This window comes from Anolis sagrei, chromosome 11 (genome assembly GCF_037176765.1).
Source record: "Anolis sagrei isolate rAnoSag1 chromosome 11, rAnoSag1.mat, whole genome shotgun sequence".
In the NCBI taxonomy this organism is placed as follows: Eukaryota; Metazoa; Chordata; class Lepidosauria; order Squamata; family Dactyloidae; genus Anolis; species Anolis sagrei.
Window position 1 is genome coordinate 33,238,442 of NC_090031.1, and position 25,774 is coordinate 33,264,215.

Sequence of the window (25,774 nt, forward strand, 5' to 3'; positions counted from 1 at the left end):
GGGAGGGAGGAAGGAAAGAGAGGAAAAAGGAGGGAAGGAAGGCAGAGAAGGAAAAGGGAGGAAGGAAAAAGAAAGGAAGACAAGGGAAAGGGATGAAAGGAAGAAGGAAGGAAAGAAAGAAAAAGAGGGAAGGGAGGGAGGAAGAGAAGGGAAAGGTATGGAAGGAAGGAAGGAAGGAAGGAAGGAAGGAAGGAAAGAAAGAGAAAGAAAAAGAGGGAAGGAAGGAAGACGGAGAAGGGAAAGGGGGAAAGGTATAGAAGGAAGGAAAGAGAAAAAGGGAGGGAAGAAAGGAAGGCAGAGAAAGGAAAGAGGGAAACGTATGAAGGAGAGGAAGGAAAAAGAAAGGGAGGGAAGGCAGAGAAGTGAAAGATATGAAAGTAGGAAGGAAGGAAAGAGAAAGAAAGGGAAGGAAGGAAGACAGAGAAAGGAAAGGGGGAAAGATATGAAGCGGAGGAAGGAAAGAAAAAGAGGGAAGGAAGACAGAGAAGGAAAAGATATGAAGGGGAGAAAGGCAGAAAAGAGAAAAAGGAGGGAAGCAAGGAAGGCAGAGAAGAGAAAGGGGGAAAGGTATGGAAGGAAGGAAAGAAAAAGAAAGGGAAGGAAGGCAGAGAAGAAAAGTGGGAAGGGTATGAAGGGGAGGAAGGAAAGAAAGAAAAAGAAAGGGAGGCAGAGAAGGGAAAGTTATGAAGGAGAGGAAAGAAGGAAAAGAGATGGGGAAGAGAAAAGGAAAGGAAAAGAAGTATGAGGAGTGGAGGGAAGAACGAGAAGGGAATTCATGGGGAAAGTGTATGAGGGAAAGGAAGGCAGGAAAGCAAGAGGAAAAGAAGGGAAGAACGCAAAAGGATGGAGGGAAGGAAGAGGGGAAAGGAGAAGAGGTATGAGTGGAGGGAAATGAAGAGAAGAGAAAGGAAGAGTGGGGAGAAGAAAGGAAGAGGAAAAGATGTGGAGGGGAGGGCAGAGGAAGAAGGGAAGTAATTTCATGGGGAAAGCAATGATGTGTATGAGGGGAAGGGAAGAGAGAAGGAAGAAAAAAAGAAAGGGAAAGGAAGAGAAAGGAAAGAAAGTCCGAAGAAGGAGGAAGGTGTATGAGAGAAAAGAAGGAAGGAAAAAATGAGCCACCAAGAAAATGCATATCTGGGAAATCCCAAGTACACAGTATACGTATGTATGTATGTATGTATGTATGTATGCATGTATGTGTTTTCGTTCTTCTCTCTGCTCCCTCTTCCCAAATGTTTATTCCTTTGGCTGTGAATTAGATCCTTTGTTTATGTTAATGAGTGACAGGAAGGAAAATACGTCTGGGTTTAGGATCAAACCTTGAGTTTGGAGGGACCCCAAAGGCAGTGGGATGCTGCAAAAGGGGGTCTCTGCTAAAGCTCCCCCCCCCCCGGTGTCCACTTTGCGTGCAGCCCGCCCCCCTTGGGAACACACACCTTGTACTCGACACACAGCATTAACACGAAAGATCATGCATTAGAGACAGGAGTGCCGAATGCCCATTTGGGGGCCCTTTCCCGGCTGCTGTAAGGCGCAGTGGGGGGGACGGGGACGCTGGGTCCTGCTCTCCCGCGTGGCCCAAGGGGATACAGTCCGCCGCTCTTCCCGCTCAGGCGAAAATCCCTCCGACGGTGGAGGCGATGACCACTCCCAGCACCACGCAGCAGATGATGATCATGATCTTCTTCTGCCAAGACAGGAAGGGAAGGGTCACGGTCCACCATAGGCGCAGGAGTCTCTCCCTACCACAACAATCCCCCTTCTGGAGGGTTCAAAGCAGAGGCTGGGTGGCCGTCTGTCGGGAGGGCTTTGATTGTGCCTTCCTACATGACAGAAGGGGGTTGGGCCGGATGGCCTTTGGAGACCCCTTCCAATTCTGAAAAGTCTACAATTTTACGATACGTATTTTTAATCGAGTCTGGGTGGCCATCTATTGGGAGGGATTTAATGGTGCCTTAAGGTGGTTGGACCAGATCGGCCTTGGGGACCCATTCCAACTCTGAGAAGTCTATGATTCCATTGTATGGATTTTCAACAGAGGCTGGGTGGCCATCTGTTGGGAGGGATTTAATGGTGCCCTAAGGTGGCTGGACCGGATGGCCCTTGGGGACCCCTTCCAACTCTATGATTCCATGGTATGGACTTTTAACCGGGTCTGGGTGGCCATCTGTTGGGAGGGATTTAATGGTGCCTTAAAGCGGTTGGACCAGATGGCCTTTGGGGACCCCTTCAAACTCCGAGAAGTCTACAATTTCACGATATGTATTTTTAACCAAGTCGGGGTGGCCATCTGTTGGGAGGGATTTAATGGTGCCTTAAGGCGGTTGGACCAGATGGCCCTTGGGGACCCCTTCCAAGTCTGAGAAGTCTGTGATTTCACAGTATGGTTTTTAAATAGAGGTTGGGTGGCCATCTGTTGGGAGGGATTTAATGGTGCCTTAAGTCGGCTGGACCGGATGGCCCTTGGGGACCTCTTCCAACTCTGAGAAGTCTATGATTTCACAGCATGTTTTTTTTAATAGAGGCTGGGTGGCCATCTGTTGGGAGGGATTTAATGGTGCCTTCCCGTTTCGAACTTGGGGGCTGCATGTTAGCACTCCCTGTTAGGAGGGCTGGCTTCCCAGTGATGGAAGGAAGGAAGGGAAGGAGGGAGAAAGAGGGTGAGAAAGGAAGGACGAAAGGGTGGAAGGGAATGATGGAAGGAGAGAGAGGAAAGGGAAGGAAGGAAAGACAGAAGAAAGGAAGGATGAAAGGTGGAAGGGAAGAAGGGAAGAAAAAGAAGGACTGTAGAAAGGGAAAAATAAAGGAAAAAGGAAGGAAGGAAAGAAAAGGGACGGAAGGAAGGAGAAAGAGAGGGGGGAGAGAGGGAAGAAGGAAGGAAAGAGAGAAAGAAGGAACAGCAAAAGGGTGGGAAGGATGAAAAGATGGAAGGGAAGGAGGAAGGGAAGACAGAAGGGAGGAAGCAAGGATGGCAGGAGGAAGGAGGAGAGGGAAGGAGAGGAAAAAGGAAGGAAGGAAAGACAAAAGGGAAGGAAGGAAGGAGACAGGGTGAGAGGAAGGAAAGAGGGAAGAAAGGAAGGACAATAGTGTGGAAGGGAATGATGGAAGGAGAGGGAGAGAGGGAAGGAGGGAGATAAGGAAACAAAAGGGAAGAAAGGATGAAAGGTGGAAGGGAAGAAGAGAAGAAAAAGAGGGACAGAAGAAAGGGAAAGATAAAGGAAAAAGAAGGTAGGAAAGAAAAGGAACGGAAGGAAGGAGAAAGAGATGAAGAGGGAAGGATGGAAGGAGAAAGATGGAGGGAAGGGAGAGAGGGAAGAATGAAGGAAAGAGAAAGAAGGAACAACAAAAGGGTGGGAAGGATGAAAAGATATAAGGAAAGGAGGAAGTAAAGACAGAAGGGAGGAAGCAAGGATGGCAGGAGAAAGGAGGAGAGGGAAGGAGGAAAGGAAAAAGGAAGTAAGGAAAGACAAAAGGGAGGAAGGAAAAAGGGAAGGAAGGGAGGTATAAAGGAAATAAGGAAGGACAAAAAGGAAGGAAGGAGAAAGAGGGTGAGAGGGAGGAAAGAGGGAAGAAAGGAAGGACGAAAGTGTGGAAGGGAATGATGGAAGGAGAGGGAGAGAGGAAAGAGGGATGGAAGGAAAGGCAAAAGGGAAGAAAGGAAGGATGAAAGGTGTGAAGAAGGAAAGAAAAGGACAGAAGAAAGGGAAAGATAAAGGAAGAAGGAAGGAAAGAAAAGGGATGGAAGGAGAAAGAGAGAGAGAAGGGGGAAGAAAGGGAAGGATGGAAGGAGAAAGAGAGAGGGAAGAAGGAAGGAAAGAGAGAAAGAAGGAACAAGAAAAGAGTGGAAAGGATGAAAAGATGTAAGGGAAGGAGGAAGGGAAGACAGAAGGGAGGAAGCAATGATGGCAGGAGAAAGGAGGAGAGGGAAGGAGAGAAGGGAAAAGGAAGGAAGGATGAAAGGGTGGAAGGGAAGAAGGAAGGAAAAAGAGACGGGAGGGAGGAAGAGAAGGATGGATGGGAGGAAAGACAAGGGAAGGAAGGAAGAGAGAGGGAGGGAAGAGGGAAGGAAAGGAAGGATGGAAGGAGAAAGAGAGGGAAGAAGGAAGGAAAGAGAGAAGGAACAACAAAAGGGTGAGAAGGATGAAAAAATGAAAGGGAAGGAGAAAGACAGAAGGGAGGAAGCAAGGATGTCAGGAGAACGGAGGAGAGGAAGGAAGAAAGGAAGGATGAAAGGGTGGAAGGGAAGGAGGAAGGGAAGACAGAAGGGAGGAAGCAAGGATGTCAGGAGAACGGAGAGGAAGGAAGAAAGGAAGGATGAAAGAGTGGAAGGGAAGGAGGAAGGAAAGACAGAAGGGAGGAAGCAAGGATGTCAGGAGAACGGAGGAGAGGAAGGAAGAAAGGAGGGATGAAAGGGTGGAAGGGAAGGAGGAAGGAAAAAGAGAAGGGAGGAAGTGAAGGATGGATGGGAGGAAAGACAAGGGAAGGAAGGAAGAGAGAGGGAGGGAAGAGGGAAGGAAAGGAAGGATGGAAGGAGAAAGAGAGGGAAGAAGGAAGGAAAGAGAGAAGGAACAACAAAAGGGTGAGAAGGATGAAAAATGGAAGGGAAGACAGAAGGGAGGAAGCAAGGATGTCAGGAGAAAGGAGAGGAAGGAAGGATGAAAGGGTGGAAGGGAAGGAGGAAGGAAAAAGAGAAGGAAGGGAGGAAGAGAAGGATGGATGGGAGGAAAGAAGGAAGGAAAGACAAAAGGGGTGAGAAGGGTGGAATGTAAATACTTGCGTATATAAGGCAGCAAAACAAACACCACCGTGGTGTTCACCCTTCCCTGCGCGATCCTTATCTATCTCTATTCCGACTTACATACAGATTCAACTTAAGGACAAACCTACAGAACCTCTCCTGTTTCCAAGGTGGGGACTGCCTGTGTGTGCAAACACGCGCACGCTCCTAGGCCTCACCCTCCTGGCTTTGCTCTGGTACTTGACCGCTTTCTTGGTGTCGGAGACGGCTCTTTCCACGTAATCGACAGCGTGCTCCACGTTGTATTCGATCCGGTCGATCATCTCTCCCTGAGACGGGACGGCAGCAGAATTGAGAGAGATTGAGAAAGAGGCGGAGAGCTCCCATTGGAAAGAGCAGTCTACCTGTTCCCTTGGCAAGGAGCATCCGCATCCCTTTTGGAAGCTAGGCCTGGAGAGAGAAAAGAGTCGGGTTGCATTATTATTATTATTATTATTATTATTATTATTATTATTATTATTCTGAGAGTATGTCACAGCGAACGAGATCTATATGCTGGATTATTATTGTTGTTGTTATTATTATTGTTATTCTGACAGTATGTCACAGCGGACGAGATCTATATGCTGGATTATTATTATTATTATTATTATTATTCTGACAGTATGTCACAGCGAACGAGATCTATATGCTGGATTATTATTATTATTATTATTATTATTCTGACAGTATGTCACAGCAAACGAGATCTATATGCTGGATTATTATTATTATTATTATTATTCTGACAGTATGTCACAGCAAACGAGATCTATATGCTGGATTATTATTATTATTATTATTATTATTATTCTGATAGTATGTCACAGCCAACGAGATCTATATGCTGGATTATTATTATTATTATTGTTATTATTATTATTATTCTGACAGTATGTCACAGCCAACGAGATCTTTATATGCTGGATTATTATTATTATTATTATTATTATTATTATTCTGACAGTATGTCACAGCCAACGAGATCTATATGCTGGATTATTATTACTATTATTGTTATTATTATTATTATTCTGACAGTATGTCACAGCCAACGAGATCTATATGCTGGATTATTATTATTATTGTTGTTATTATTATTATTATTATTATTATTTCTTATTATTCTGACAGTATGTCACAGCCAACGAGATCTATATGCTGGATTATTATTACTATTATTGTTGTTATTATTATTATTATTATTCTGACAGTATGTCACAGCAAACGAGATCTATATGCTGGATTATTATTATTATTATTACGACCTTGGCTTTTGGGTTCATCTCCTGACAAGAGCGATGAAGAATTGGGTCTCCCTTCCAAAAAGCCACCGCAATAACACAGAAAGTGCATGACAACACGCCATCCAACGCAACCAAGAAAGTCACAACAAGGGCAGGAAACGCATGCAGAGACACAGGTTGGAGCATTTCTGGTGCCAATCGATCGATAAGCCTTGACTTAGCCAGACTCGTGGCGCCTCCTCGACGAGATTGATTCCGAGGCTGAGAGAGTGTGACCTTCCCATAGAGAGGATTCTAACCCAGCAACCAGGCGCAGAGCCTTTACAGCAGTGGCACCATCACTCTGGAATATTCTGCCACCTGAAGTGTCCTCATCTCACAATCCGCACCTTTTGTACTATTGGGACCAAAGGAGGAGTTGGCTTCATGTAAGCCTTCTCACAGCTGGGGAAGGTGGAAAATAGGCCTTAGAGCTGGGGAAGGGAGAAAGTAGGTCTTGAATGCGACACCCATCAGCCATGCAGAGCCACACGGAAGGCATGCAGCACACGGACATGCAGTTGGAGACAGGCATTACCTCGTGGGGCCCGAATGCCCTTGGGCGGGTGGCATGGGGGGACACAAAAAGGGGTCCAGTCAGGAAAGGGCCCCCACCTTCAACTACGTCTCCCAACACGACTGCCCTACCCCCCCCCCCCAAAAAAAACCCCAGCCCAGAAGCCAGACAGCCTGGCATAGAGGAGTAGAGGTTGGTCTGAGAGCTGGAAGAAATTGACTGCCTCAGAGCTGGGGAAGGGAGAAAGTAGGCCTTCCCATAGCAGAACGGGAAAGAAAGCTGCTTCAGAAGTGGAGAAGAGAGAAAGTAGGTCTTCTCACAGCTGGACAAGGTGGAAAATAGAGCTGGGGAAGGGAGAAAGTAGACCTCACACCAGGCCAGGTGGAAAATAGAGCTGGGGAAGGGAGAAACTAGGCCTTCTCATAGTAGAAGGGAAAAAATAAGCCTCCTCAGAAGTGGGGAAGGGAGAAAGTAGACTTTCTCACAGCAGGGCAAGGTGGAAGATAGAGCTGGGGAAGGGAGAAACTAGGCTTTCTCATAGTAGAAGGAAAAACAATAAGCCTCCTCATTAGTGGGGAAGGGAGAAAGTAGACTTTCTCACAGTAGGGCAAGGTGGATAATAGAGCTGGGGAGGGGAGAAACTAGGCCTTCTCATAGTAGAAGGAAAAATAAGCCTCCTCAGAAGTGAGGAAGGGAGAAAGTAGACCTCACAGCAGGGCAAGGTGGAAAATGGAGCTGAGGAAGGGAGAAACTAGGCCTTCTCATAGTAGAAGGAAAAAATAAGCCTCCTCAAAAGTGGGGAAGGGAGAAAGTAGACCTCACAGCAGGGCAAGGTGGAAAATGGAGCTGGGGAGGGGAAAAACTAGGCCTTCTCATAGTAGAAGGAAAAAAATAAGAGAGAAAGTAAGCCTTCTCACAAGGTGGAAAATAGAGCTGGGGAAGGGAGAAACTAGGCCTTCTTACAGAAGGATAAGGGAGAAAGTAGGCCTTCTCACTGCAGGGGAAGGTGGAAAATAGGCCTTAGAGCTGGGTAAGGGAGAAAGTAGGCCTTCTTGCAGCAGGGTAAGGTGGAAAATAGAGCTGGGGAAGGGAGAAACTAGGCCTTCTCGAAGAAGAGTAAAGGAGACCTCCCAACCTCTGAGGATGCTTGCCAGAGAGCCAGGCGAAACGTCAGGAGAGAATGCTTCTAGAACATGGTCATATAGCCCGAAAAAACCTACAACAACCCAGTGATTCCAGCCATGAAAGCTTTCGGCAATACAAAGTAGGCCTTCTCACATCTGGGGAAAGTGGAAAATAGGCCTTAGAGCTGGGGAAGGGAGAAAGGAGGCTTTCTCAAAGAAGGGTACGGGAGAAAGTAGACCTTAAAGAAGGGTAAGGGAGAAAGTAGGCCTTCTCACAGCATTGGAAGGGTGAAATAGGCCTTAGAGCTGGGGAAGGGAGAAAGGAGGTCTTCTCAAAGAAGGGTAGGGGAGAAAGTAGGCCTTCTCAAAGGGTGAATAGACCTTAGAGCTGGGGAAGGGAGAAAGTAGGCCATCTCTGAGCTGAGGAAGGTGGAAAATAGATGTTAGAGCCGAAGAAGGGAGAAAATTGGCTGTCTGAGCTGAGGAGGGGAGAAAGTAGGCCTTTGAGCTGGGAAAGGAAGGTCGTCTGAGCTGGGAAAGGGAGAAAGAAGGCCATCTCTGAGCTGGGGAAGGGAGAAAGAAGGCTGTCTCTGAGCTGGGGAAGGGAGAAAGTGGGCCGTCTCCAAACTGGGGAAGTTGGAAAATAGTCCTTCTTAGAGCTGGGGAAGGGAGAAACTAGGCCTTCTCAAAGATGGTTAAGGGTGAAAGAAAGCCTTCTCACAGCAGTGGAAGGGGGAAATAGGCCTTAGAGCTGGGTAAGGGAGAAAGTAGACCAGTTCTGAGCTGGGGAAGGGAGAAAGTAGGCCTTCTCAAAGAAGAGTAGGGGAGAAGGTAGACCTTCTCAAAGAAGGGCAAGGGAGAAAGCAGGCCTTCTCACAGCAGGGGAAGGGTGAAATAGGCCTTAGAGCTGGGGAAGGGAGAAAGGAGGCCTTCTCAAAGAAGGGTAAGGGAGAAAGTAGACCTTCTCAAAGAAGGGTCAGGGAGAAAGCAGGCCTTCTCAAAGGGTGAAATAGACCTTAGAGCTGGGGAAGGGAGAAAATAGGCCATCTCTGAGCTGAGGAAGGTTTTAAATAGATGTTAGAGCTGGAGAAGGGAGAAAGTTGGCTAAGATGGGGAGGTGAGAAAGTAGGCCTTTGAGCTGGAAAAGGGAGGAAGAAGGCTGTCTCTGAGCTGGGAAAGGGAGAAAGAAGGCCGTCTCTGAACTGGGGAAGGGAGAAAGTGGGCCGTCTCCAAACTGGGGAAGGTGGAAAATATGCCTTCTTAGAGCTGGGGAAGGGAGAAACTAGGCCTTCTCAAAGATGGGTAAGGTAGAAAGCAGGCCTTCTCAAAGGGTGAAACAGACCTTAGAGCTGGGGAAGGGAGAAAGTAGGTCATCTCTGAGCTGAGCAAGGTGGAAAATAGATGTTAGAGCTGAAGAAGGGAGAAAATGTCTGAGCTGGGGAGGGGAGAAAGTAGGCCTTTGAGCTGGGAAAGGGAGAAAGAAGGCCGTCTCTGAGCTGGGAAAGGGAGAAAGAAGGCTGTCTCTTAGCTGGGAAAGGGAGAAAGTGGGCCGTCTCCAAACTGGGGAAGGTGGAAAATATGCCTTTTTAGAGCTGGGGAAGGGAGAAACTAGACCTTCTCGAAGACGGGTAAGGGTGAAAGAAAGCCTTCTCCCAGCAGAAGGGGGAAATAGGCCTTAGAGCTGGGGAATGGAGAAAGTAGGCTGCCTCTGAACTGGGGAAAGGAGAAAGTAGGCCATCTTTGAGCTGGGGAAGGGGAAAGTCTCCCTGCATTAAATCATGGCTTGCTCATAAACCAAATCTGGAGGTAGGCTGTCTATGAGACCCAAATGAATACATGAGAAACAACCAAATGCTAAAAGTAGTCCTTTGTATGTATGTTGGGACCAGTGGTCTAATGAGGCTTAGGTCATGTAGCTCCAGGAGTCCACATGCCTTCTCCTGGTGGCCTGTGCCTAGGAGGGATGGGGAGGCTCCACCTCGAACCCGGACCCTCTCCCGCTTTTGCCTCCGCTCTCACCTGGCTCTCCACCAGCATGGCCATGTCCATGAACATGTCGTGGAGCTCCCGGATGCTGTTCTCCAGCTTGATGATCTCGCTGTGCCGCGTCTCGATCTCGTTCAGCGCCTGCTTGGTGATGTTGGAGTCCATGATGATCTGGAGGAAGGCACCCAGAAGGGAAGAGCATTAGAAGAAAGGGGAAAGTGACCCTCGTCTCCCCTCAATCTGAGGCCGAGAAGATAGTGTAGATGACACCCAACCTGGTGGGTCCCAGTCCAGTGGGGCGACGAATCCACTCCAGGTTTTCATCTGAGCCTGAAAGGAGCTCTCTAAAGATGCAGAACCCTATTTCTAAGTGTGTTTTTGCACAGCGACGAGGACAATATTGATGCACTAAATCCTTTCAAGGCAGTGCTCTCACCCTGAGATTCCTCTCCTCGCCCCAAGGAGCAAAGAGGGGACTCCAGGGCCAAATCTTAGACATGGCAAATGCTGCGAAATACAGGATGAGGACAATGTTCCTTGGTTGATTTTGGCAAAAGGCAAAGAAGAGGACAGGCATAGCATTGGAAAGGGGCCCCCAAAGGCCATCCAGTCCGACCCCCTTTTACTAGGCAGGGAAAGACACAATCTAATCCCTCCCAACGGATAGCCATCCAAGCCAAGTAATGTTACCCCAGAGGAGAAAATGGCCGGGTTCCCGCTCTCAAGCATATCTTCCAATTCCTCGCTCGTAGTGGTCCGACCGGCTGTGAAGGAAACCCAGAAAGCAATGGTTCAGAAGTTCTGAGATCTTGACACCTTGGTCCCTCATAGTTCAGAAAATGGTCATTTCTACCCAAGCTGTCCTAACGCAGACACTCTAGGTCTCCATATTTGGGTCACCCCCATTTCCATAAAGATGGGATTCTGTACGAGACGCGGAGAAGAAGGGGGTGAGCCTCCCTTCCTCCTCCATCTGCCTGCCGTCCTTCCTCCCCGTCCGCTTCCGCCTCCCTCCTTCCCTCTCTCACGTATGCATTTGGATCTGGCTCGTCTTCAAGGCGCCCACACAGTCCTTCTATTCTCATCTCGCCGCCCCCTTCCCTGTCCTGCCTGGCCTTCACACTCCCTCCCACCCACCCACCTGCTCCCATCCTCTCTCTCTCTCTTGGCAAGGAACTCTACCCAGCTCCCTTCGGGGTAACACAGTTTTCTTCCCCGCTGGAATCGTCTTCATTGGAATCGTCTGCCATTCCAACTCTAACCCTAACCTAACCCTACCCTCACTAAACCTCATTCTAACCTTATCTAGAACTCTGACCTTCACTAATCCTCGTTCTAACCCCATCTCTAACTCTAACCATCATTCAAATCCTAACTCTAACTGAATGCTACTCTCACTAAACTTCATTCTAACTCCAACCTCACCCCTCACTCTAACCTAACTCTAACCCTCATTCTAATCCTAGCCCTAACCCAACTCTATCCTCACTAGCTGTCATTCTAACCCTATCTATCACTCTAGCCCTCACTAACTCTCATTTTAACCCCATCCCTTACTCTAATCCTAACACTAACATCTAACTCCATCCCTCACTCTAACCTAACTAACCTCATTCTAATCCTAACCCTAACCCGACTCTATCCTCACTAAACCTCATTCTAACCCTATCTAACACTCACTAACTCTCATTCTAACTCCATCTCACACTTTAACCCTCATTCAAATCCTAACAACCAAACACTACCTTCACTAAACCTCATTCTAACTCCAACCCCATCCCTCACTCTAACCTAACCCTAACCCTCATTCTAATCCTAACCCAACTCACTAAGCCTCATTCTAAGTAAACCCCATCTAACTCCATCCCTCACCTAACTCTAACCCAACTCTATCCTCATTAAACCTCATTCTGTAACTCTAACCCTCATTCTAACCCCATCCCTAACCTAACTCACACATCATTCTAATCCTAACCCTAACCCAACTCTATCATCGCTAAACCTCATTCTAACTCCAACCCCATCCCTCACTCTAACCTAACCCTAACCCTCATTCTAATCCTAACCCAACTCACTAAGCCTCATTCTAAGTAAACCCCATCTAACTCCATCCCTCACCTAACTCTAACCCAACTCTATCCTCATTAAACCTCTTTCTAACCCTATCTGTAACTCTAACCCTCATTCTAACCCCATCCCTAACCTAACTCACACATCATTCTAATCCTAACCCTAACCCAACTCTATCATCACTAAACCTCATTCTAACTCCAACCCCGTCCCTCACTCTAACCTAACTCTAACCCTCATTCTAATCCTAACCCTAACCCAACTCACTAAGCCTCATTCTAACTAAACCCCATCTAACTCCATCCCTCACTCTAACTAACCTAACTCTAACCCAACTCTATCCTCATTAAACCTCATTCTAACCCTATCTATAACTCTAACCCTCATTCTAACCCCATCCCTAACCTAACTCACACATCATTCTAATTCTAACCCTGTCTATAACTCTAACCATCACTAGCCCTTATTCTAACCCCATCCCTCCCTCTAATCCTAACTCTAACCGAACGTTACCCTCACTAAACTTTATTCTAATTCCAGTCCCATCCCTCACTCTAATCTAACTCTAACCATCATTCTAATCCAAACCTTAACCCAATTCTATCCTCACTAGCCATCATTCTAACCCTTTCTATCACTCTAACCCTCACAAACCCTCATTCTAACCCCATCCCTTACTCTAATCCTAACTCTAACATCTAACTCCATCCTTCACTCTAACCTATCTAACCTCATTCTAATCCTAACCCTAACCCAACTCTATCCTCACTAAACCTCATTCTAACCCTATCTATAACTCTAACCCTCACTCTCTCATTCTAACCCCATCCCTCACTTTAACCCTCATTCAAATCCTAACCAACCAAACGCTACCCTCACTAAAGCTCATTCTAACTGCAACCCCATCCCTCAGTCTAACCTAACTCTAACCCTCATTCTAATCGTAACCCTAACCCAACTCTACCCTCACTAAACCTCATTCTAACCCTATCTATAACTCTAACCCTCACTAACCCTCATTCTAACCCCATCCCTCACTCTAACCTAGCTCTAACTGTCATCCTAATCCTAACACCAATCCAACTCTATCGTCACTGAACCACATTCTGACCCTATCTGTAACTAACCCTCACTAACCCATTCTAACCCCATCCCTCACTCTAACGTAACTCTAACCCTCATTCTAACCCTAACCCTAACCCAACTCTATCCTCACTAAACCCCATTCTAACCCTATCTATAACTCTAACCCTCACTAACCAAACACTACCCTCACCAAACCTCACTCTCACCCTAGCCCTACCCTTCACTCTCACCCTCATTCTAACTCTACCTCATAACTCTTTATACTCTAAACCATACTCTAACTCTAACCCTCACTCTACTCTTTAATTCTCATCCTGACTCTAACTGAACTAACTCTTATTCTAACCCTATAACTGTAACCCTTCCCTTACTCTAACCCTCACTAACCCTATCCCTCGCTCTAACTCTAACCCTCATTAGCCCTTACTCTAACCCTTCCCTTACTCTAACCCTCACTAACCCTACCCCTTGCTCTAACTCTAACCCTCATTAACCCTTACTATAACCCTACCCCTTACTCTAACCCTCACTAACCTTAATTCTAGTTCTAATTCTACCCCTAACAATAGCCCTGAACCACACTCTAACTGCCACCAACCATGCCCATCTCTAATCCTAACTCTGACCCTCTCTAACCCTAATTCTAACTCTCTCCCTTACTCTAGAATTGGAAAAGAATCCCAAAGGCCATCCAGTCCAACCCCTTATGCCAGGCACAAGGACACAATCTGAGCCCGCCCAACAGATAGCCATCCAGAGAAGGAGACTCCAAGAGGGCAGCCGCTTTGGAGTAGGCACACAGAAGCAAACTCACTTATTTCTAGTTGCCTCTGGATGCGTCCTTTGCAGCGCTCCCGGTAATCGGACTGGGTAGCGTTGTACTCCGACATCACCTCCACGAATTTCCGGGACAAAGTCGAATGCTGGTGGGAAAAGCAGGATTTGAGGTCACTAATGGGTTGCCCGTTCCTGGGGACGTCAAATGCTTGGGCCAGAAGAAGGCCCCTTTTTGGGACAATCCCGATCCGAGGCTTTGGAAGCGCCACCGTTCCCTCTCCCGCCCTCCTTTTGTTGCATTTGGCACGTGCGTTTCAGCCCTTCCGCACTCGATTAAGGAACGAGCTGTTGCGTGTCTATAATTTCCCCAGTTGCTTCGCGTCCATCTGCTCAGTTTTTGGGAAGGAAAGGGAGACAGAAAGAGTGATGTTTATGCTTAAAGTCAACCCTTGGCGAGCAATTTGGAGACTCCGATCCAGTTCTGTTGGTGACAGAGGCAACGTTTTGGCATCCAGAGTGGTCACTAGGGGGGCATTATTATTATTATTATTATTATTATTATTATTATTATTATTATTATTAGAAACACAACAAGATTAGTAGACAGCAAACAAAATCACCTTGCCAGCTGTTGTATTAGATTACACTTTCTGAGATTTTGGGAAATTTGGCTTGTTGTGGAAACAAGGAGAGAAAGCTTCAGTGGAGACCCCTTTTCTGCATGATAATAACTCTTCCAGAAGTAGATTTCCCTTCTTAAAGGTAAGGTAGAGCTCTCTCTCACTTCCTGTTATCTCAGCCCCATTCTTAACCAGGAGTCCATCTAAAATGCAGATGTTTGCATTCCATCTTAAGAACAGACAAGCATCTCGAGCTCTGAGGAAACTATATATGCTGACGATAGTGCCATCACCACTCAAGCAAGGAGCTTTGAAATGGTTGAACAGAAGCTCTCCGACGCTTTAGGTGCTCTTACTGCCTATTACAGGGAAAACCAGTTGATTCCTCATCCATTAAAATGCAGGCATGTGCTTTCCATCTTAAGAAAAGACAAGCATCTCGAGTTCTGAAGAAACTATCTATACTGACGATCTTGCCATCACCACTCAAGCAGGGAGCTTTGAAATGGTTGAACAGAAGCTCTCCAAAGCTTTAGGTGCTCTATCACAGGGAAAACCAGCTGATTCCAAATCCATCTAAAATGCAAACATGTGCATTCCATCTTAAGACCAGACAAGCATCTCAAGCTCTGAGGAAACAATCTGTGCTGATGATCATGCCATCACCACTCAAGCAAGGAACTTTGAAATGGTTGAATAGTTCCCTGAAGCTTTAGGTGCTCTTACTGCCTTTTACAGGGAAAACCAGTTGATTCCTAATCCATCTAAAATGCAAACATGTGCATTCCATCTTAAGAACAGGCAAGCATCTCGAACTCTGAGGAAACAATCTATGCTGACGATCTTGTTATCACTGCTCAAGCAGGAAGCTTTGAAATGGTTGAACAGAAGCTTCCAAAGCTTTAGGTGCACTTACTGCCTTTGACAGGGAAAACCAGCTGTTTCCTCATCCATTAAAATGCAGGCATGTGCTTTCCATCTTAAGAAAAGCATCTCGAGCTCTGAGGAAACTATCTATACTGATGATCTTGCCATCACTGCTCAAGCAGGGAGCTTTGAAATGGTTGAACAGAAGCTCTCCGAAGCTTTAGGTGCTCTTACTGCCTATCACAGGGAAAACCAGCTGATTCCAAATCCATCTAAAATGCAAGCTCTGAGGAAACAATCTGTGCTGATGATCATGCCATCACCACTCAAGCACGGAACTTTGAAATGGTTGAATAGTTCCCTGAAGCTTTAGGTGCTCTTACTGCCTTTTACAGGGAAAACCAGTTGATTCCTAATCCATCTAAAATGCAAACATGTGCATTCCATCTTAAGAACAGACAAGCATCTTGAGCTCTGAGGAAACAATCTATGATAACGATCATGCCATCACTGCTCAAGCATGGCGCTTTGAGATAGTTGAACAGAAGCTCTCCGAAGATTTAGGTGCTCTTACTGCCTTTTACAGGGAAAAACATCTGATTCCTCATCCATCTCAAATGCAGACGTGTGCTTTCCATCTTAAGAACAGACAAGCATTTCGAGCTCTGAGGAAACTATACTGATGATCGTGCCATCACCGCTCAAGCAGGGTGCTTTGAAATCGTTGAACAGAAGCTCTCTGAAACTTTAGGTGCTCTTACTGCCTACTACAGGGAAAACGTTGATTCCTAATCCATCTAAATCACAAAGGTGTGCTTTCCATCTTAAGAACAGACAAGCATCTCGAGCTTTTAGAATGACCTGGGAAGGAATCCCATGAGAGCATTGCAGCACACCAAAATATTTAGGAGTTACCCTGGACCGTGCTCCAACTTACAAGAAGCACTGCTTGACTATCAAGCAAAAAGTGGGTGCTAGAAACAACATCATATGAAAGCTGACTGGCACAACCTGGGCTTCACAACCAGACACAGTGAAGACATCTGCCCTTGTGCTTTGCTACTCTGCTGTTGAGTATGCATGCTCAGTGTGGAATACATCTCACCACGTCAAAACAGTGGATGTGGCTCTTAATGAGACATGCCACATTATCACAGGATGTCTACGCCCCACACCATACTGTTTAGTCGGTATTGCACCACCTGACATCTGCTGGGAAGGAGCACCAAGAGATCTCACCAAGGCAGTGACATCTTCGGCCTATCCTCTGTTCAAATATCAACCAGCATGCCAATGCCTTAAATCAAGAAACAGCTTACTAAGACTGGGATTGTGGTGCAGCTGGCTGGGTGTCAGCTGCATTAAGATCACTCTGACCAAAAAGGTCATGAGTTCGAAGCCAGCCCGGGTTGGAGTGGGTTTCCAACCAATTATGTGTAGCCTGTTGTTGACCTTTGCAACCCGAAAGACAGTTGCATCTGTCAAGTAGGAAAATTAGGTACCACCTTAAAAAGTGTGGGGAGGCTAAATTAACTGATTTATGAGGCCATAAAGAAGACTCCAGCAAAGCATTCCAGCGGGGAAGCATGCGGGGAATGTGGAAGTGCTTCATCAGCATCGCAGATGGATGATGAAAGCAACAGCTCTCCTGGTGGCCAGAAAAAAGTTAAATAGCCTCTGTGTATGTCTGTATATGTTTGTATGTCAAAAATTGGCATTGAATGTTTGCCATATATGTGTACACTGTAATCCGCCCTGAGTCCCCTGCGGGGTGAGAAGGGTGGAATATAAAAGCTGTAAATAAATAAATAATAAATAAGACCTATAGAGGTACTTGCAGAAACACCTCAGCAAGCAAGAGTCCAAAAGTGGCAGGCTAAAACCCAGAACCTGAATCCATAACAAATGAGAGACTTCGTCCTGGGCACACAGAAGACTGGGCAACTTGGAAGGTACTAAACCCCACGAAATGCAGAGCCAACATTCAGAAAATGAAGTCCACAACATGCGAGTGTGGAAGAGAGCAAACCACAGACCACCTATTACAATGCTGCCCGAGCCATGCCACATGCACAATGGAGGACCCTCTCTTAGAGACATCAGTGGCCAATTTGTGGTCATTGAGCATCATGCCGAGTTCACTACTGATACGATAAATAAACTAGGACTCGTTTGTAAGTCAGATGTTTGTAACTCGGGGACGGCCTGTGTATATCTCTCATCTATCTCCACTTGGGAGCCTTTGCCGCTCCTCACCTGCGTTTTCCTGATCCGCAAGTCAGCCGAGGATCTGTTCAGCCCTTCCTCGTGTTCAATGCTCTGCTCGATACCTGCAACGAAGCCAGAGAGGAGGCACCGTTTGGAAAGAGATCGAGGAGGGAAACAGGTGGGCGGATGTGACAAACAGATGGTCCTCTCCATCTCTCCGCTGCCAAATATCCGTTCCAGGCCGGCTTAAAAATATCTCCTTGGAACACAGGAGTCCGACGACGACGACAACGACGCAGCCATTTAGAAAATGCATTCAAATATCCCTGTTCCACCTGTTTGACAGCCTCTGGGCACCTCAAAACGCAGGCTGACCCAAAGGTGAGCTCTCGGCGGCATCCAGGCTGCATTTGCATCTCATTTGCATTGCTGCTCGTTTCGTGACTCAAAGAAGAATGGAGTTCTGTCCCTTTAAATCAGCGTTCCTCAACCTGGGGGTCAGGATGCCTGGGTGGGTCACGAGGGGGTCGCCAATGACCATCAGAAAACACAGTATTTTCTACTGGTCATTGGGAGTTTGGCCCAATTCTATCATTGGTGGGGTTCAGAATGCTCTTTGATTGTGGGTGAACTATACATCCCACCAACTACAACTCCCCAATGTCAAGGTCTATTTTCCCCAAACTCCATCAGTGTTCATACTTGGGTATATTTAGTATTCATGCCAAGTTTGGTCCAGATCTATCATTGTTTGAGTCTACCATACTCTCTGGATGTAGGTGAACTACAACTCCCAAACTCAAGGTCAATGCCCACCAAACCCTTCCAGTATTTTCTGTTGGTCATGGGAGTTTCTGTGTGCCAAGTTTGGTTGTATTCTATCATTGGGGGAGTTCAGAATGCTCTTTGATTATAGGTGAACTATAAATCCCACCAAGTACAACTACCCAGTGTCAAGGTCTATTTCCCCCAAAATCCACCAGTGTTCACATTTGGGCATATTGAGTATTTGTGCCAAGTTTGGTCAAGATCCATCATTGTTTAAGTCTACCATACTCTCTGGATGTAGGTGAACTACAGCTCCCAAACTCAAGGTCAATGCCCACCATTCTAGTGTTTTCTGTTGGTCATGGGAGTTCTGCGTGCCATGCTTGGTTGCATTCTATCATTGGGGGAGTTTGGAATGCTCTTTGATTGTAGGTGAATTATAAATCCCAGCAACTACAATTCCCAAATGAGAAAATCAGTCCCCCCTCCCAACCCCACCAGTATTCAAATTTGGGTGTATCGGGTATTTGTGCCAAATTTGGTCCAGTGACTGAAAATACATCCTGCATATCGTATATTTGAGGGATGTATTTTCAGATCCATCATTGTTTGGGTCCACAGTGCTTTCTGTACGTAGGTGAACTACAACTCCAAAACACAAGTTCAATGCCCACCAAACCCTTCTAGTGTTTTCTGTTGGTCATGGGAGTTCTGTGTGCCAAGTTCCATCATTGTTGAAGTTTGGTCCAGATCCATCATTGTGTGAGTCCACAGTGCTCTCTGGATGTAGGTGAACTACAAACTACAACTCCCAAACACAAGGTCAATGCCCACCAAACCATTCCAGTATTTTCTGGAGTGTCATAGGAGTTCTGTGTGCCAAGTTTGCTTCAGTTCCATCGTTGGTGGGGTTTGATTGTAGGTGAACTATAAATCCAACCAACTACAACTCCCCAATGTCAAGGTCTATTTTCCCCCAACTCCACCAGTGCTCACATTTGGGTATATTGAATATTCGTACCAAGTTTGGTCCAGATCCATCATTGATTGAGTCTACAGTGATCTCTGGATGTAGGTGAACTACAATTCCCAAACACAAGTTCAATGCCACCAAACCCTTCCAGTATTTCCTGGAATGTCATGGGAGTTCTGTGTGCCAAGTTTGGTTCAATTCCATCGTTGGTGGGGTTCAGAATGCTCTTTGATGGTAGGTGAACTATAAATCCCAGCAACTACAACTCCCAAATGACAAAATCAACCCCTCCCCAACCCCACCAGTATTCATATGAGGGCGTATCGGGCTTCTAGGGACATCTTTGGAGCTATAAGGAGCAATATGGGGGTTCGGTCCAGTTGGTGAGGGGCAATTACTCACTTTTTAGCTTGGAGCGGACTTTGTTGGCGGTCTTTTTGATGTCCGACATCAACTCCTCCAGCTCTTCTTTGGTTTCTGGAAGGGAGAGCAGAAAGGGGAAGGTCTGAATCACAGACTCGGATACTGTAAATCATCACCTTCTCCTGAGGAAATAATAATAATTCCACCTCACCCGCTTCATAGGAAATCTGCTACAAAACAGGAGCTTCTTTGTTGAGTTCCAGGGACAGAGAAGCAGATGGCGGAAACAGAAGAACGGCCTGCCTCAGGGCAGCATGCTCACTCCCATCAATGATCAACATTTACACAAATGACCAGCCACTGCCAGAAGGGATAGAGAGGTTCATCTATGCTGACGATCGTGCCATCACTGCCCAAGCAGGAGCTTTGAAATGGTTGAACAGAAGCTCTCCAAAGGTTTAGGTGCTGTTACTGCCTATTACAGGGGAAACCAGCTGATTCGCAATCCATCTAAAATACAGACGTGTGCTTTTCACCTTCAGACGGACAAGCATCATGATCTCTGAAGAAACTATCTATGCTGACGATCATGCCATCAATGCCCAAACAGAGAGCTTTGAAATGGTTGAACAGAAGCTCTCCGAAGCTTTAGGTGCTCTGACTGCCTATGACAGGAAAAACCAGCTGATTCCCAAACCATCTAAAATACAGACATGTATTTTTCACCTTCAGAACAGACAAGCATCTCGAGCTCTGAGGAAACGATATATGCTGATGATTGTGCCATCACTGCTCAAGCAGAGAGCTTTGAAATGGTTGAACAGAAGCTCCCCAAAGCTTTAGATGCTCTTACTACCTATTACTGCGAAAACCAGCTGATTCCCAGTCCATCTAAGATACAGACGTGTGCTTTTCACCTTCAGAACAGACAAGCATCTTGAGTTCTGAAGAAACTATGCTGACGATCATGCCATCACTGCCCAAGTAGGAAGCTTTGAAGTTGTTGAATGAAAGCTCCCCAAAGCTTTAGATGCTCTTACTGCCTATTACAGGGAAAACCAGCTGATTCCCAAAACATCTAAAATACAATGTATTGTCGAAGGCTTTCATGGCCGGAATCACTCAGTTCTTGTGGGTTTTTTCGGGCTATATGGCCATGTTCTAGAGGCATTTCTCCTGACGTTTCGCCTGCATCTATGGCAGGCTTCCTCAGAGGTCTGCTGGAGCTGGGGGAAAACACCTAGCCCAACTTACAAAAGCCTTTTGTCTCACCCTGGTCAGTCCACAGATATATAAACCCCTTTTTCCCCAGCTCCAGCAGACCTCTGAGGAAGCCTGCCATAGATGCAGGCGAAACGTCAGGAGAAATGCCTCTAGAACATGGCCATATAGCCCGAAAAAACCCACAAGAACTGAGATCTAAAATACAGACGTGTGCTTTTCAGAACAGACAAGTATAGTGAGCTCTGAAGAAACTATGTATGCTGACGATCGTGTCATCACTGCTCAAGCAGAGAGTTTTGAAATGGTTGAACAGAAACTCTCCAAAGGTTTAGGTGCTCTTACTGCCTATTGCAGAGAAAACCAGCTGATTCCTCATCCATCTAAAATACAGATGTGTGCTTTTCACCATCAGAACAGACAAGCATCTTGAGCTCTAAAGAAACTATGTATGCTGATGATTGTGCCATCACTGCCCAAGTAGGAAGCTTTGAAATGGTTGAACATTGCATTGCAGCACACCCAAATACCTGGAAGTTATCCTGGGCTATTCTCTGACTTACAAGAAGCACAAGCAAATAATAGGTTCTAGAAATAATATTGTATAAAAGTTGACTGGCACAACCTGGGGATCACAACCAGACACAGTGAAGACATCTGCCCTTGCGCTTTGCTACTCTGCTGCTGAGTATGCATGCCAAGTGTGAAATATTCATCTCACCACGTCAAAACAGTGGATGTGGCTCTTAATGAGACATGCCGCATAATCACAGGATGTTGACACTAACAGTATAATTTCTCTGCTGGATAAATAAAATAATTAATGTAATAATATATAATAAAATAAAAATGCAACATGGCCACTTTGCTCACTTTCGTCGGGGTTCGGGGAAGCGAGGATGGCGCTGTGCTTCCGCTTCACGTCTTCCACGTTTTCGGCGATCTTCTCGATGAAGCCCCGGATCTCTTCCACCTGCAGACAGGACCCAAATGTGTAATGAGACATGCCGCATTATCACGGGGTGTCTGCGCCCTACACCACTGGAGAAATTATACTGTTGAGCTGTTATTGCACCACCTGACATCCGCTGGGAAGTAGCAGCCAATAATGAAAGGACCAAGACAGTGACATCTCTGGCCCATCCTCTGTTTGGATATCAGCCAGCATGCCAATGCCTTAAACCAAGAAACGGCTTTGTAAGATCTACAGAGATTCTTGCAGGAACACCTCAGCAAGCAAGAGTCCAAAAGTGGCAGGCTCAAACCCAGAACCTCAATCAGTGGCTAAGACCAGATGAGAAAAACTGTACCATGAATTCGCTTCTGACACGATATATAATAATTCCAAAGAGTTGGTTCTCCCATCCATTTCCAGTAATAGAAGGGTCCTTTTCCCCCCTCACCTGCTCGAAAAACTCGTCCATGAAGCGGTCTCGATCCACTCCAACAGCAATTTCGTCATCCTCATCGCCATCTTTCACCTGGAAAAAGAAGCAACTGAGTGAGGCAAACCATTCTCTCTCTCTCTCTTCTATCTATCTATCTATCTATCTATCTATCTATCTATCTATCTCCTCTAACTATCTCTTCTATCAATCTATCTATAGTCTATCTCTTCTATCAATCTATCTATATCTCTTCTATCTATCTATCACTTTTATCTATCTCTTCTATCTATCTCATCTATCTATCTCTTCTATAAATCTGCCTATAGCATCTATCTATCTATCTATCTATCTATCTATCTCTTCTATCAATTTCTATCTATCTATCTGTCTATATCTCATCTATCTATCTATCTCTTTTATCAATCCATCTATATTTCTTCTGTTCATCTCTTCTATCAATCTATCTCATCTATCTATCTCTTCTATAAATCTGCCTATATCTCATCTATCTGTCTGTCAATCTATCTATCTCTTCTATCAATCTATCTATATCTCATCTATCTATCTATCTATCTATCTATCTATCTATCTATCTGTTTATCAATCTTTTCTATCAATCTGTCTATAACTCATCTATCTATCTATCTATCTATCTATTTTTTCGATCAATCTATCTACATCTCATCTATCTATTTATCTATCTATCTCTTCTATCAATCTGTCTATATCTCATCTATCTATCTATCTCTTCTATCTATCTATATCTCATCTATCTATCTATCTATCTATCTATCTATCTCTTCTATCAATCTGTATATAACTCATCTATCTATCTATCTATCTATCTATCCTATCAATCTATCTATATCTCATCTATCTATCTATCTCTTCTATCAATCTCTTCTATCAATCTATCTCATCTATCTATCTATCTATCTATCTATCTCTTCTATCAACCTGTCTATATCTCATCTACCTACCTACCTCTTCTATCTAACTATCTCTTCTATCTATCTATCTATCTATCTATCTATCTATCTATCTCATCTTTCTATCTATCTCTTCAATCTATCTCTATCTATCTATCTATTGCAGGAGACTTTGAAGCAGAAGCTGGATGGCCACCTGTCGGGAGGGATTGGATTGTGACTTCATGCCCAGCTTAAGGGGGTTGGACTGGATGGCCCTTTGGGGACCCTCCCCCAGCTCTGAGATAATATACTTCTTTGCCCCGCGGCTGCATTGCGGCTCTTGCTTCCCGAGCTCATCCCAAAACATCCAGGAGGGATTACTTCATTGCATTGCATCGATGGTTGCCAGGCGGCCACCTTGATATCGGCAAGCAGTTGCCATGGTGCTGGCCAGTCCCCAGGGCCACTTGGTAGCCATGCCATAAACCCCCAATGCCCCTCTTGTGCAAGGAAAGGCAGGCAGGAGAGAGACGACGAGAAGCCCCATAGGAGTGAATGAAGGCAAAGAACCCTAGAGCTGGAAGGGACACCCAGGCCCACTTCCTGTTTCGGGGTTTGTATACATCTCTATCTATCTATCTATCTATCTATCATCAGATCACAAGAGTTGGAAGGGATCCCAAAGGCCATCTAGTCCAACATCGAAGCAGTATATATATATATGTGTGTGTGTGTGTGTATCAATATCTACATCTATCTATCACTGAATCAGAGAGTTGGAAGGCATCCCAAAGGCCATCCAGTCCAACTCCACCAAAGAAGGATATTTATATGTGTGTGTGTCAATATCAATATCTATATAAATCTCTCATCAAGTCACAGAGTTGGAAGGGATGCCAAAGGCCACCTAGTCCAAGTCCATCAAAGCAGGATATAGATAGATGGATGGATGGACAGCCAGCCAGCCAGCCAGACAGACAGACAGACAGATAGATAGATAATGGATAGATAGATAGAAAGATAGAATGACACACACACACACACACACACAGAGGACGGGATGGATGGATTGATGGAGGATAGACAGACAGATAGGAAGGAAGGAAGGAAGATAGATGGATAGAGACACTAGATAGATAGATAGATAGATAGATAGATAGATAGATAGATAATGGATAGATGGATAGAAAGATATAATGACAGAGAAAGAGAGAGGGAGAGAGAGGGAGATGGATGGAGAGATAGATAGATAGATAGATAGATAGATAGTGGATAGATGGATAGAAAGATATAATGACAAAGAGAGAGAGAGGGATGGATGGATGGATTGATTGATTGATTGATAGAGGATAGACAGACAGATAGATAGGAAAAAAGATAGATGGATAGATAAAATAGATAGATAGATAGATAGATAGATAGATAGATAATGGATAGATGGATCGAAAGATATAATGACAGAGAAAGATGGATGGAGGATAGACAGACAGATAGATGGGGAAAAAGATAGATGGATAGTAAAGTAGATAGATAGATAGATAGATAGATAGATAATGGATAGATGGATAGAAAGATATAATGACAGAGAAAGAGAGAGAGAGATGGATGGATGGATTGCTGGAGGATAGATAGATAGACAGACAGGAAGGAAGAAAGATAGATGGATAGATACAGTAGATAGATAGATAGATAGATAGATAGATAGATAATGGATAAATGGATAGAAAGATATGACAGAAAGAGAGCGAGATGGATGGATGGATTGATGGAGGATAGACAGACAGATAGATAAGAAGAAAGAAAGATAGGTGGATAGATACAGTAGATAGATAGATAGATAGATAGATAGATAGATAGATAGATAGATAGATAATAGATGATGGATAGAAAGATATGACAGAGAAACAGAGAGAGATGGATGGATGGCTTGATGGAAGATAGACTAACAGACAGACAGACAGATAGGAAGAAAGAAAGAAAGATAGGAAGAAAGAAAGATAGGAAGAAAGAAAGAAAGAAAGAAAGATAATGGATAGATAGAAAGATGTTATGACAGAGAAAGAGATGGATGGATGGATGGATGGATGGAGGATGGATGGATCGATAGACAGATAGATACAGTAGGTAGGTAGGTAGATAGATAATAGATGATGGATAGATGGATGGAAAGATATGACAGAGAGAGAGAGATGTATTGATGGAGGATAGACAGACAGATAGGAAGGAAGAAAGATAGGTATAGGTAAATAGATAGATGTATAGACAGGTAGGTAGAAAGATAGATGAATAGATCAATGGAAAGATAGATGGATAGACATGATAGAAATAATGATAGGTAGGTAGGTAAATATTTAGATAGATAGATAGATAGATAGATAGATAGATAGATAGATGATAGATAGATAGATAGATAGATAGATAGATAGATAGATAGATAGATAGATAGAGATATAGAGATATAGAGATATAGAAAGGTAGATGGATAGAAAGAAAAATAGTTGGTGGATGGGTGGAAAATTGATAGATAGATAGATAGATAGATAGATAGATAGATAGATAGATATTTGGAGCTCCTTCTCCTGTCAGTTTCCACGCTGTCCATGGTGCTGAATCCTACGCTTCCCCTTATTTTGGCTTCTTGAAGGCTTTGATATGGGATCCGGAAGCTGCTCCTGCCTCTGGGACTACAATTCCCATTAGCCTTGTTAGCTTGCATAGCTAAGAGTGGGAGCTGCAGCCACAAGGACTCCCATTGGGGGAATGGTTGGGATGTTTCCGCAGGGCAACTCCCAGCATCCACAGCCACCATTGCTATAGTCTAAATACACATGC

The 25,774-nt window shown here is 45.1% G+C and overlaps 1 protein-coding gene across 2 annotated transcripts in view; it reads right to left on the reverse strand.

Annotated features, from left to right (window-relative positions):
- Positions 1 to 768: 768 nt before the first annotated feature.
- Positions 769 to 25,774, reverse strand: part of STX1A (syntaxin 1A) — a 28,141-nt gene continuing 3,135 nt past the window's right edge. Inside the window, exons 2-10 of one of the 2 annotated variants that reach the window (XM_060756722.2) lie at positions 22,047 to 22,124; positions 21,517 to 21,616; positions 19,462 to 19,536; positions 17,367 to 17,440; positions 13,661 to 13,769; positions 10,381 to 10,454; positions 9,724 to 9,861; positions 4,957 to 5,067; positions 769 to 1,687 (exon numbers count right to left, since the gene is read on the reverse strand). In XM_060756722.2, coding sequence (XP_060612705.1) covers positions 1,610 to 1,687; positions 4,957 to 5,067; positions 9,724 to 9,861; positions 10,381 to 10,454; positions 13,661 to 13,769; positions 17,367 to 17,440; positions 19,462 to 19,536; positions 21,517 to 21,616; positions 22,047 to 22,124 — 837 coding nt within the window. In that variant the 3' untranslated portion in view covers positions 769 to 1,609. The other variant, XM_060756723.2, reaches the window with a different exon arrangement.